The sequence below is a fragment of the Drosophila ananassae genome, chromosome 3R, assembly GCF_017639315.1.
Source record: "Drosophila ananassae strain 14024-0371.13 chromosome 3R, ASM1763931v2, whole genome shotgun sequence".
NCBI classification, from domain to species: domain Eukaryota; kingdom Metazoa; phylum Arthropoda; class Insecta; order Diptera; family Drosophilidae; genus Drosophila; species Drosophila ananassae.
Window position 1 is genome coordinate 14,108,516 of NC_057930.1, and position 11,706 is coordinate 14,120,221.

At 37.3% G+C, this 11,706-nt stretch overlaps 4 protein-coding genes across 4 annotated transcripts; 3 read left to right on the forward strand and 1 right to left on the reverse strand.

Moving 5' to 3' along the window:
• The first annotated feature begins 2,040 nt into the window (after positions 1 to 2,040).
• Positions 2,041 to 2,466, forward strand: LOC6496907 (glycine-rich cell wall structural protein). The gene has a single exon (XM_001963136.3). The coding sequence runs from the start codon at positions 2,041 to 2,043 to the stop codon at positions 2,464 to 2,466; it is 426 nt and encodes a 141-aa protein (XP_001963172.1).
• Positions 2,467 to 4,020: 1,554 nt separating this feature from the next.
• LOC6496908 (glycine-rich protein 5) lies at positions 4,021 to 4,635 on the forward strand. Its single transcript, XM_001963135.3, has one exon. It carries the CDS (start codon positions 4,093 to 4,095, stop codon positions 4,570 to 4,572), a length of 480 nt encoding a protein of 159 aa, XP_001963171.1. The 5' UTR covers positions 4,021 to 4,092; the 3' UTR covers positions 4,573 to 4,635.
• A 1,953-nt stretch (positions 4,636 to 6,588) lies between these two features.
• On the forward strand, positions 6,589 to 7,221 carry LOC116656036 (WW domain-containing protein C660.06-like). The gene has a single exon (XM_032455246.1). The coding sequence runs from the start codon at positions 6,650 to 6,652 to the stop codon at positions 7,145 to 7,147; it is 498 nt and encodes a 165-aa protein (XP_032311137.1). The 5' UTR covers positions 6,589 to 6,649; the 3' UTR covers positions 7,148 to 7,221.
• Positions 7,222 to 8,370: 1,149 nt separating this feature from the next.
• LOC6498622 (putative glycine-rich cell wall structural protein 1) lies at positions 8,371 to 8,926 on the reverse strand. The gene has a single exon (XM_001963133.4). It carries the CDS (start codon positions 8,779 to 8,781, stop codon positions 8,509 to 8,511), a length of 273 nt encoding a protein of 90 aa, XP_001963169.1. The 5' UTR covers positions 8,782 to 8,926; the 3' UTR covers positions 8,371 to 8,508.
• Positions 8,927 to 11,706: the final 2,780 nt, after the last annotated feature.

The following is an 11,706-nucleotide window of genomic DNA, read 5'->3' on the forward strand; positions in this document are numbered from 1 at the left end:
TTAAAGTGCTCTCGTTATTTATTTATAGAAATGCCCGTCGTTACTTGGGCAGTTCATTATTCAGAAAGCCAATAACTATTTAATTGGTTGATCCCTTTCGATACTCCGCCACTTTATGATAATTTATCAAAAATTGTTCAAAACACCATTCCAAGAAAAATTATCTAATGTCCAATAGTTCAGACTTATATAAATGCTCACAAAAAAGCCTCATCAATATTGGGTAGAAAAAAGAAATAATAAATAAATAGTCCCGGGCTGGACCGGTTTCACTAGGCGATTATGTTACGGATATTTTGCATAAATTAAATTAAAAACAAATTTATGGGGATGGCGAATAAATGCGTATGTTTGTAATTCCAGAAGATGGGTGACATTGGTCGTAAAAGGACTTCCCCTTGCCAATTCTGCAAAAATCACACAGCCATTTGCTAATTGACTTTTCACAAAATACGAATCGGAAAACCCCTTTGGATATGAGTCGCTAATCGTCACTCACATGCTTCCGATATTATCTAGAATAGGGAGTTCAAAGATTGCTATGACGACACTGAAACTGGTTATCCCACTTTACGTTTATATTCTATATAGAAATTATTTTTGAGTTCGTGTTTTTGTTAATTAACAATTGGCAGTTGGCAGTCAACGAATCTCTAAAATCTCATTCTCTGCGCATGGGAGATTTTATTATTATGGACTGTCAAAACTCTCAGATCTCTACGAGATCTCGAGTTATGGGGTTTTTGCGATTTGCAATTGTATTTTATCATCAATCTGTGTGATTTTTTGTTTGCTAATGATTGGTGTAAACATTTTACTTTGCTTGTAGATCCTAAACCGTAAATAGTCATGAATGAGAGGTTTCACTATATGGCTATTCCCAGTTGTAAGTCTTTCCAAGATCGTGTCAAGCTTATTTTTTTTGCTGAAACTGATATCTGGATAAATGAAACTAATTTGTAGTCAATGATTTTGCATTAAACTATTTTATAAGTATTTTTATTAGACACTTTTAGTTGATTTTCAATGCTAATATTTATTTGTTTTATTTGTTATTTTTCTTCCATATAAAGTCACTTTTTAGTCTTTTTGGGTCAGTTAAAAATGATTGGCGCGATCGGAGTCGAACACATTCTGGCTCGGACTGAAATGTCTCTTGTGCAGAATGATCGCGAAAGGTAGAGAAATGTATTATAGCCAAAGGCGATCCCCCAGTGATATCACCAATTCCAACTGCCCCACTCCACCCAAGATTCGGGTTTTTGAAAACAACGCCATCAGAACCGCTTTCGGTTAAACAAAAACCAGATAAAGGGGAATAAACTCTTCAAGATGAACTTGTCAGATGATCGGCATCGACATTAGAAAAAACTTAAACAGTATGGAGTACTCTTGATATTGGTGGGGAACTACGCAGATCAGGAAGAGTCTTAAATCGAATGGGTATGTAAAAAAGATAGCCGGCTTCTATTGCGAACAGAGAGCCACTCGCACCTGGGTCACCTGTTGGGCGTGGGTCGATAATTATGCGTTTTCAAAACGAAGTGTGTGATGGGAATCACCCGGCAAACAAAATCACCTTTGCTTTAAATACACTAGTCAACATTTATCTAAATTATGATTTATGTCATCAATGAGAATCTTAATTTTAATAGAATACAAAATTTTGTACAAAGTATTGAAGTATTTGTAATAAGATCATTATTTTGGAATACTCGAAAAACAACTAGTTATTAATTTTAAGGTTTTTCCTCAAAATATAACAAAATAAATAACTTGTTAGCATGTGTAATGCGATTTAGACGTAAATGGTTGAAAATAAAAACAAAACCGGTAGGTGACCGGCTCAAAAGCCAAAATCATTTATCACAGCCACATCGCCTCATATCGTTTTGATTTTGACTCTCTGGAGTGTGTTGGTTAATTTTCGCACAATGCACGCGGTATAAATACTTAAGCGACTCCTCCGCGAGGCTGTCAGTTCCAGTCCACACTAATCAGAGATCAGACATTGAATAAACGCCCCAGAAAACGTCTAAAATGAAGACCCTGATTGTTCTTGCCCTTCTGATGGCCGCAGTAGCCGCCATGCCGCAGTTTGGTTTTGGAGGACCAGGATTTGGAGGACCTGGATTTGGAAGACCAGGATTTGGAGGACCTGGATTTGGAGGACCTGGATTCGGTGGTGGCTATGGCGGCGGGCCATATGGTGGTTTTGGAGGCGGACCCTATGGCGGTGGCTATGGCGGCGGGCCGTATGGTGGTTTCGGAGGCGGACCTTATGGTGGCTTCGGAGGCGGCGGAAGACGCCACCACGGACATCGTGGGGGTGGAGGTGGTGGAGGCGCTGCCTCGGCTGCCTCATCGGCCAGTGCCGCAGCTGCAGGAGGTGGGGGTGGAGCTGCTTCTGCTTCAGCCTCTGCATCTGCCTCAGCTAGCGGCGGTGGAGGCGGTTTCTACGGCTAAAAGTCGTAAATCTATATGTAGTTTAAGTTAAGTTATTATACATGTTGAAGAAGTCTGAATAAAAATGTTGTGAAAATATAAAAATTTCTTTTGAATTTATTTAATTGATTAAAAATAATAATTTTAGGTGTTTTTGTTTTTAAAAAATTGAAGTGTTGTTTTATTTTATTAAAGAAAACTGGTTAAATGTGAAACAGTAATTGGGCTATGAATATTTTTTCCTGGACAATATACTTTAAACAATAATAAGGTACACCTAGTATTACTACTTCGGGTTGCAGTAGTCTTATTACAATTTTAATTTTTTTAAGAAATATTTCACTATTCACTATCTATTTTGTATCATCAATGCCGTCAGACGATTTTGATTTGGTCTCATATGCATAAAATTGACATTAGTGTATGCTTATAAGTCGAAAGAATAAATAAAAATAGTTGCACATAGGTCCGATATAGTCGATAAATTTGATATGAGTGAAGGTATCGCTAGCTATGTGACTCACAAATTCCCTGCAGCATGAATAGTTAAAATTTGAATGACACACATTTCTATATGCAACAGGGATTCCCCGCGTTCAAGTCCACTCACCATTGTTATCCTTTCTTTTTCTTAAATGCCTTTCAGTTTGAAATAAAAAAATAAATTTAAATTTATAATTTCCACGAAATGGTTTTTACTCGTTTCTCGCTATTTGTATTAATTAGAATAATTAAGGTGTTGATTTTTACCAAATACCAGTTTCATTAATTCGGCGTTTATGGAAATCCTAAACAAACAAACATATTAAAAGTTGCAAATTGCAAACAAAAGGAACAAATCAAATTTAAATGATAAAGCAATTTAGTTGAAGCAAAAAAGATTTTAGCATAAATTATTGCCGACTCTAAAATCAGTCATCTGTTTCCAAAAAAACAGAGAAATGGAATAGTATTTAATTTGGAGATGCCAAAATTTGAACTAGTTCCATTGTATTAAAAAAAAATGTAAATAAATTGTATAAATATATAATTCACTTTGGCGTGTACATCCCACAGAATAATATTTTATTCAATGATTTACGATTGTTATTATTCACTTATTAATGTAATGTTACTTGGCGCCATTGGACTTCTAATCAGCGTTTATTTTAAAATCATCTTTATTTTTTGACAATTTAAAAACAGAGTCTTTATCAATTTATATATTTAATAATGTTTACGTTTAGACATCAAAACTAGTTATTCTCTGACATCACTGGCGCCAAAACAATGTGAAAGACACGTTTATGCTTCGAAGTCTGGCAGTAGGGGCGCGTCTGGGGTGTTTGGGATTATCTTAAGAGTCTTGAGATTAACCGGTTGCAGCGGGGGATCCGAAAAGCCGGCTCTTTGTAGAGTAGAGTCCGATTGCCGCACGCCCCAAACCTGCTAATGAGCCGAGCGATAAATATATTTGTCATTTCGTTCGGTTTGTTGTCTATTTGTTGCTGTTCTCCGTCCGATCTTCGAGTTCCCGGTACATTGGCGGGTAGATCACCGCCATAGCCGAGTAGCGTTCCCTCTTCGGTCCGGAACTAAATAAAAGGCGATCCCCGGCGGTGCAGCGAACAAGTGTGTGGATCACAAGCGAAGCGGCAACAACTCAAAATGAAACTATTCATCGCGGTCTCCGTTCTGGTGGCGGTGGCATCGGCTCTGCCACAGTTTGGTGGCAATGCCAATGCTAATGCCAATGCCAATGCTAATGCCCAGGGTGGCGGATTTGGAGGTCGCCCCGGATTCGGAGGCGGTCCAGGATTTGGTGGATTCGGAGGCGGTCCAGCATATGGAGGAGGCGGATTCGGAGGACGTCCAGGATTTGGAGGCGGCGGATTCGGAGGACGTCCAGGATTCGGAGGTGGTCCAGGATTCGGAGGCGGTCCAGGATTCGGAGGCGGTCCAGGATTCGGAGGAGGAGGATTCGGAGGACGCCCAGGATTCGGAGGCGGCGGTGGTGGCGGTGGCTCGGCCAGTGCTTCATCCTCGTCTTCAGCCTCAGCCGGTGGTGGCGGACGCGGTGGCGGCGGCGCTGCCTCTGCATCCTCTTCCTCCTCCGCTTCTGCAGGCGGAGGTGGATTCCGTGGTTAAGACATTTTCCATTGGTTATAGCTAAGAAATGACTGTGAATATTAATAAATTAAATAATAATTATTGATGAATTTTATTTACCCGGAAAGTGGGGAAAGTTAAGTTAGATGCGAGCGACGGTTCAGGAATGATCCATATTCGGAAAATTGTTGCATAGATTGAAGACCGAGAAAGCATTTAATCAAAATGTGAAGGGCCATGAAAGGATCGGTGAAACGGTATTGAGCCTATTTAAGAAAATGTTGAAATAGACTATGTGGTGGAAAATATTATCCTTAGTACATCCGTCGCAGAATTATATAAACAACTCAAATAGCCATATTGCTTTAAAGTAATTATGAAGTATTATACTGTAACAGATTTTAAAATAATGGAGTTCTTCGGACTTCCTTTTCTCACAATAAGATTCACGCAATCACCAGGATCCTCAATATCATAAATGACCTGGAATATCGACTAATTATGGCGGAAAGCTTACTTCCTGTAAAAAATATTTTGAGTGCTTTAACAAGATTATGGTGACTGGCTATTAAAAATTCGTTTAAAATTTGGTTTTGTCAGGGTACTATAACGATGCATGTATTGTTACTTTTTAGAAAATAGTAAAGCTATCGTAATGAAGTGAATAATAAAATTAATTATTTTAGGTAACAAAAACATGTTTTCTTCTTTGTTTGGCCCTACTTGTATAGTTTTGACCGCAGCTGTACATATGTAGTTTATGGAGTCGAAAACCATTACTTCTCTATGATACCTATGTGTATGTCAAGGAGCACAATATATCCTTATAACTTATGATTACCGAGAGTAAAACCTGATTAAAAATTTAAGGGCTTTGAATTGGGATAGCTCTCTTTGCTTTTTTTTTACCAGACCCACCGCACGTCCACCGTTTAAATTATAATTTGTAATTCGCCATCCCGCAAGCTCAATTAATTTGCATTTCAGATATAGTTTGGTTTCAAAAAAAAACTTCTTTCAATACCTAAGAAGTATGTTAATTTTATAGGGGCTTGTGTGGCGCTAAATTAGAAATACGAAAATATGATATAAAAAAAAAAAAAAAATAAAAAAACATATTCGTTTGTAGAATGGAATAAATTGGAATTGATAGTAGGACAAGGAAGCGCTATAAAATGTGTTAACATAAACCAGATGTAACTCATTTCAAAATCGTATTGAATATTAAAACAAATGTACTGGAAAAAATTTTTGGCACATGAGATACTTTCAAAGTGATTCCAAATTCATTTTTTTTAATTAAAAATTTTGTATTTTAATATAGTTAATGCCAAAGAAAGAAAACTTACAAGATTAAAGCATTTTTTTACAAAAGAATTTTTTACAGAAGAATTGTAATCTAATTTGAAATATGGCAAAAATACTTTACTTTTATAAAGAGAATAGTGAAATTCAGTTTTTTCATAGTCAAAACATTGTAAATTGTGATAATTTTGATGAAATTCGGAACAGCGGAATCAAAAAAGTACAAAATAAAAATGATGAGAATAAATAGTTTAAACTACAAATATAAATCTATATATAATATTATTTCCAATTATATATGTACATATGTATGTGCAGTATCTAGGAAAACGCCATGATAATTAACGGGCGTAGCATCGTTTCCCGTCTGGCTGACGGAGCCAAAAAAAATAATGGTTTAATGAAATACAAACACAAATATTAATAATCACTTAAATATTGATAGCAGGAAACCGGTTCCATAGGAAACCAAACGAAAACGGCTCGTGTTGGTCTAAAGACATTTGCAAACTTTCCTCTAAGCCATTGCATTTGATTATATTTCTGTCTCTGTCAATCTTTATCTTTATCTACTTATATATCTTTTTGTATATCTATTTGTAACATACATACACACATGTATCTCTCTCTAGCCACATCTGGCTTTGCCCAGGTCCCCCAGATCTGAGGTTTTTTTCGGCAATGACTATTGTTTGTATGCTAATTTTTTTTGACTCCCAACTTTTTGGCGTCTGCCGGCCGTCTGCCTAATATATAAAAGCCCGGCCCTGCGGCTATTTTAGTTAAGTTAGTTCAGTTACTTTGAACAATCATGAAGGTCTTCGTAGTTCTCGCTGTGATCCTGGCTTTGGCCACCGCTGCACCCCAGTTCGGAGGAGGCAATGCCAACGCCAACGCTAATGCCAACGCCCAGAGCGAAGGTGGATTTGGAGGTCCAGGTGGATTTGGAGGTCCAGGTGGATTCGGAGGCCAAGGTGGATTCGGAGGCCAAGGTGGATTCGGAGGCCCAGGTGGCCGCCCTGGTGGTCCAGGTGGATTCGGAGGCCCTGGTGGACCAGGTGGATTCGGAGGTCCTGGTAATCAAGGTGGATTCGGAGGCCAAGGTGGATTCGGAGGCCAAGGTGGATTCGGAGGTCCTGGAGGATTCGGAGGAGGAAAATCCGAGGCAAATGCTAACGCCGTCGCCAACGCTGAAGGAAACGGATTTGGAGGTGGAAATGCTAATGCTAATGCTAACGCCAACGCTAATAGCCGGGGAGGTGAGGCTAACGCCAATGCTAGCGCCACCGCCAATGCATTCGGAAAATAAATAACGATAGTACGAATTTTTCTTGCAAACTAGTTTTTTAATATTTATAAAAAATAAAAACATGAAAAACTTAAGCTAGTCTTTAAATCTTAAAAAAATTTAAAATAATTTCAGGAACAAATATTCAACAAAGATTTATTTTGAAATCGTTGCGTTTTTTTTCTTTTAGTTTTTTAAATTATGGAATTACTAAAAAATTTTTAAAAAATATGTAGGAGTCTTATTTTATCTATTGTTGTCTAAAGTCAATTGCAATTTCCATTTGCCCAAATGAAACCAGTTTTCTGACACGCATTCAGTTCGTGATCCATTAGATCTTTATTTGTTAGAATACTTAATGCCATCATTCGAAAACTTGACATAATGCATTCATTGGAAATTTCACCAAAAAATTAGTCTTTAATCTTATTTTGCATAAATTTTGCATCTGTATAAAAAATACCAGTTTTTAATTATTTTATCTAGCTTGTTTTGATTCGCAATATGCAAGATACATTTCATTTACTTTGTAACTCTATTTTAGTGTTTATTGTTTTGTAATTTAAAATTAATTCGAATTTGTATGCTTGGTCTACTTTCTATTCTTTTCGATTATCATAAACTTTTTAAAGAATACACCTATAATGCTTAAACAAATGATTCAAATATACAAACAGAATGGAAATAATCTTAACAAATCAAAGCCATAAATATGTCAAAAAAAACCTGTTCCTTGCCAAAATGTGGCTACTGTTGAAAGCAGACAGATGGCCATTTTTAATAAGATAAATGTAGCGGCTTTTTAGGATCTTTTCAAAATTTCGATTGACGTCACATCGTTTTTAAATTATTCTGAAATTATACGAAGAGAAACTAATTGTGATGTTTTAACTAATTATGCAGCAATATTTTATTTTCTTTGAATGTTTTTCAGCAGAATTTATGTTTATATGCATATATTTATTTCTCGAGATTACTACTTACTACTTATTGGTGGAGTTTCTTTAATTAAAGCTAACTACAAAAAGCTTAATACTGAAACGTTATGCCAGCTCATTAATATTTATCATATATGAACTTATTTTTTTTAGCTTTTTTAATGGCCATATGTATAAGAACTGCTCCTTCGAGGAGCCTATAAGGGTTCGCCTTTGATAAATCCATTAATGTCGCATAATTTTCAATTTAAGCAAAAAAATTCATGTGAAACCCGCTCCTCGTCTAATGAAAATAAAAAAACAAGCTTTTGTTTCCGTAAACATAAGTTTATTTGAACATTTTGTGGGCGTCGTTAGAATAAAGAAGGCCCGTCAGAAGACGTGCCTCCTTTTTTATTTAATCTATTGGATTTCCATATTCAAGTCCTCGTTGACACAAACCGATTAGCCGATTTGGTGACGACCGCCACCACCGCCTCCTGCATTAGCATTAGCATTAGCAACGGCCGAAGCTGGTCCTCCATAGCCATTGGCAGTGGCCTGAGCGTTTGCGTTGGCATTAGCAGAGGCACCGCCGCCACCACCAGGACCGTATGCGCCGCCACCACCAGGACCGTATGCGCCGCCGCCACCACCGTGACCAAATCCACGTCCGGGAGCAGCCTGTACGGCCACCAGAGCGAAGAGCAGGAACATGCAGAGAGCCAGGAACTTCATCGTTTCGAGATTTCGATGACTCTGAACGTGTGCCAGCCTCTTTTATACAAGCCGACTCAACAGGTGGATCAGACTCGTTTTAATTTATTTTTTATTATTTAAAATTTTTATGAGGTTTAATTCTCATTGTATATACGGGGGGTTCCGTTTAGCACACAAATTAGACATATATTAGAAACGCGTGACGTTTTATATTTTTTGTGCTAATATACTAGAGTATGTATTACCACAAGAAAACTGGTTGTCTTGGGTTAATTTCACCATCAAAAGCATTCGAACGAAGCCTATTTATGGGCTAAACTAAAATCTATTCTTGAAGTTGCACTTTCATATAGACGCTTTTTTCACAGTTCGATTCACCAGGACAATATTAGGGAGAAAATTGGGTGATCAAGGACCTAGAATACAATCAAACACAACTGAAGTTCGCAAGTTTAAGAATCGAATGTTAATTTCCCAGATATGACCTTTCCTGGATGCCATAAAGTCCTCCCCAACAATTTAAAAGAGGACCGCTGAATAATCGGATGAATATTGGAAACGATAGGGCTTTCTAAGTGGCTCCTAGTGGCATTGTAGAAATTTTGAAGGGGAAAACTTGACGAAAAATCTAAAAAATATTTTGTTTCTAGATTTTTGTGCAGATCGATGGAGAATCGATCTACAAATCGTTTAAGGTATTCCGCTTAAGAATCGGATGGAAATTGGCCAAGATATAGCCCTCACAGGAGGTCATATTGGCCTCCCCATGCACTATCCCCATTTTGAAGGGGATAGCCCAGAAAATTTGACGAAAAATCTAAAAAATATTTTTTTCTTAGGTTTTGATGCAGATCGAGGGAGAATCGATCTACAAACCGTTTAAGGTATTCCGCTCGAGAATCGGATGAAAATTGACCAAGATATAGCCCTCGCAGGGGGTCATATTGGCCACCCCATGCATTTTCCCTATTTTGAAGGGGATAGCCCAGAAAATTTGACGAAAAATCTACAAAATATTTTGTGCTTAGGTTTTGATGCAGATCGATGGAGAATCGATCTACAAATCGTTTAAGAATTCCGCTTAAGAATCGGATGGAAATTGGCCAAGATATAGCCGTCGCAGGGGGTCATATTGGCCTCCCCATGCACTTTCCCCATTTTGAAGGGGATAGCCCAGAAAATTTGACGAAAAATCTAAAAAATATTTTGTTCTTAGGTTTTGATGCAGATCGAGGGAGAATCGATCTACAAATCGTTTAAGGTATTCCGCTTAAGCATCGGATGGAAATTGGCCAAGTTATAGCCTTCTCAGGGGGTCATATTGGCGTCCCCATTTTCTTGAGGCCATATTTTCTGTTCCAATAAATGTTTAAAATTTTTAAGTGGCTTATTTTTTGTGTTTTCGTCCTACAAATCAAAATACTTTTTTAGACATTAGTCATTATTTGTTTTACTTTATTTGGTTTATATCAATACACTACTTTATTTTAAATGAACTTATAATTTCAAAAGTGTCAAGGATTATTTTCCATAACCACCGTATCCGTCGCTGGTGGCACTGGCCTGAGCACTAGCTTGCGCATTTGCGCCACCATATCCTCCAGGAGCTCCTCCATAGCCTCCATATCCTCCAGGAGCTCCTCCATAGCCGCCATAGGGTCCACCAAAGCCTGCGTATCCACCAGGTCCACCATATCCGCCAAGGCCTCCATAACCCCCAAATCTACGTCCGTGACATTGTCCAGGAGTGAACTGGGCAGCCAATAGAGCAAAGATTGTGAAAACGCACAGAGCAAAGAACTTCATCGTTTGAGATTTTTATGAAATGTAAGTGACTTCAATTTCTTTTATACCCAAATCTAAAGTTCCTATTTATTTATCTTTTTTTCCGGCTCTTGACAAACAAAGAACAGAATTTGAATTTTTAATTGTTTCGAAAACAGTTATATTCTAATTTCGTCTTGATATTTTATATGTTTTGGTAAATTATAAAAAACTGGTTTTAAAAAGGAGACTTTTGATTCAGCTTACCACCCAATACTTCAAGTGGTTAGGTAAGATATATTACATTGATTTTCCTGTTTTTAATTATTGAAAATACAATTGTTTTTAAACTTGAAAATAATGAGTCAGAATAAAACAAAAATTAAAAAAAATGCTTTTATTAAAAGAGTTATAAATATGACTGCATAGTTTTTGGCTGGCTTATTAATCAAGAGATTTTTGTTTGAAAGCTTAAATAGTTTGAAATGAAACTCGGCTTATACTTAAGCACGAGTTTTAAACTTTATAAAAATCCATGCTTAGAAAAATAAATTATGAAAAATTGCAAGAAATTATTCAGTGAATATATATAATATATATATTATATGTAAAACGAAGATTTTCTATGTTTCAATTCACAATACAAAAGAAATACTCTATGTATTTATCCTTGATACAAATTAATGTAAAACCTTCCAGCTTGTCAACTTTTTGAATGACTAACTCTCTAACTCTAATTCTAACTGTGTTCATCCCAGGTTGTCCAGCACACGCACAGCACAGTTACCCAGCCTGGTAAATAAATAAACAAAAATTGACCAGCCCAAAAAAACCCGTATAGCCAAAACCTTCAATCCGCATTCATTCGAATCACATTCAACATGCAGTTTAGCGCCTGATCCAGTCTCAAGTTCAAATGGAAATTAGCGCTATGTGTTTGTTTTATAGTCCGAATGCTTTCAAATTCCAGCGAGAGTACACTGAAGCGAACGCGATACCCATTGCTAAATTCCGAAAGCCCTGGGCCCCTTAAAAGTTTTTGCCAAATCGATGAATGAATGAATAATCTTCCAGGCGTCCAGATTCGGTCCGAATCACCCGACCAGGCCCGACCGGACCAGTCAGCCTGGCTATCCACGTGTCCGCCTGTCTGGCTGTCCGTTCATTTTGGCTGGATCC

Excerpts from the sequence above, each read along its gene's own strand:
- LOC6496907 (XM_001963136.3), top strand. The coding sequence starts at position 2,041 with ATGAAGACCCTGATTGTTCTTGCCCTTCTGATGGCCGCAGTAGCCGCC.
- LOC6496908 (XM_001963135.3), top strand. The coding sequence starts at position 4,093 with ATGAAACTATTCATCGCGGTCTCCGTTCTGGTGGCGGTGGCATCGGCT.
- LOC116656036 (XM_032455246.1), top strand. The coding sequence starts at position 6,650 with ATGAAGGTCTTCGTAGTTCTCGCTGTGATCCTGGCTTTGGCCACCGCT.
- LOC6498622 (XM_001963133.4), bottom strand. The coding sequence starts at position 8,781 with ATGAAGTTCCTGGCTCTCTGCATGTTCCTGCTCTTCGCTCTGGTGGCC.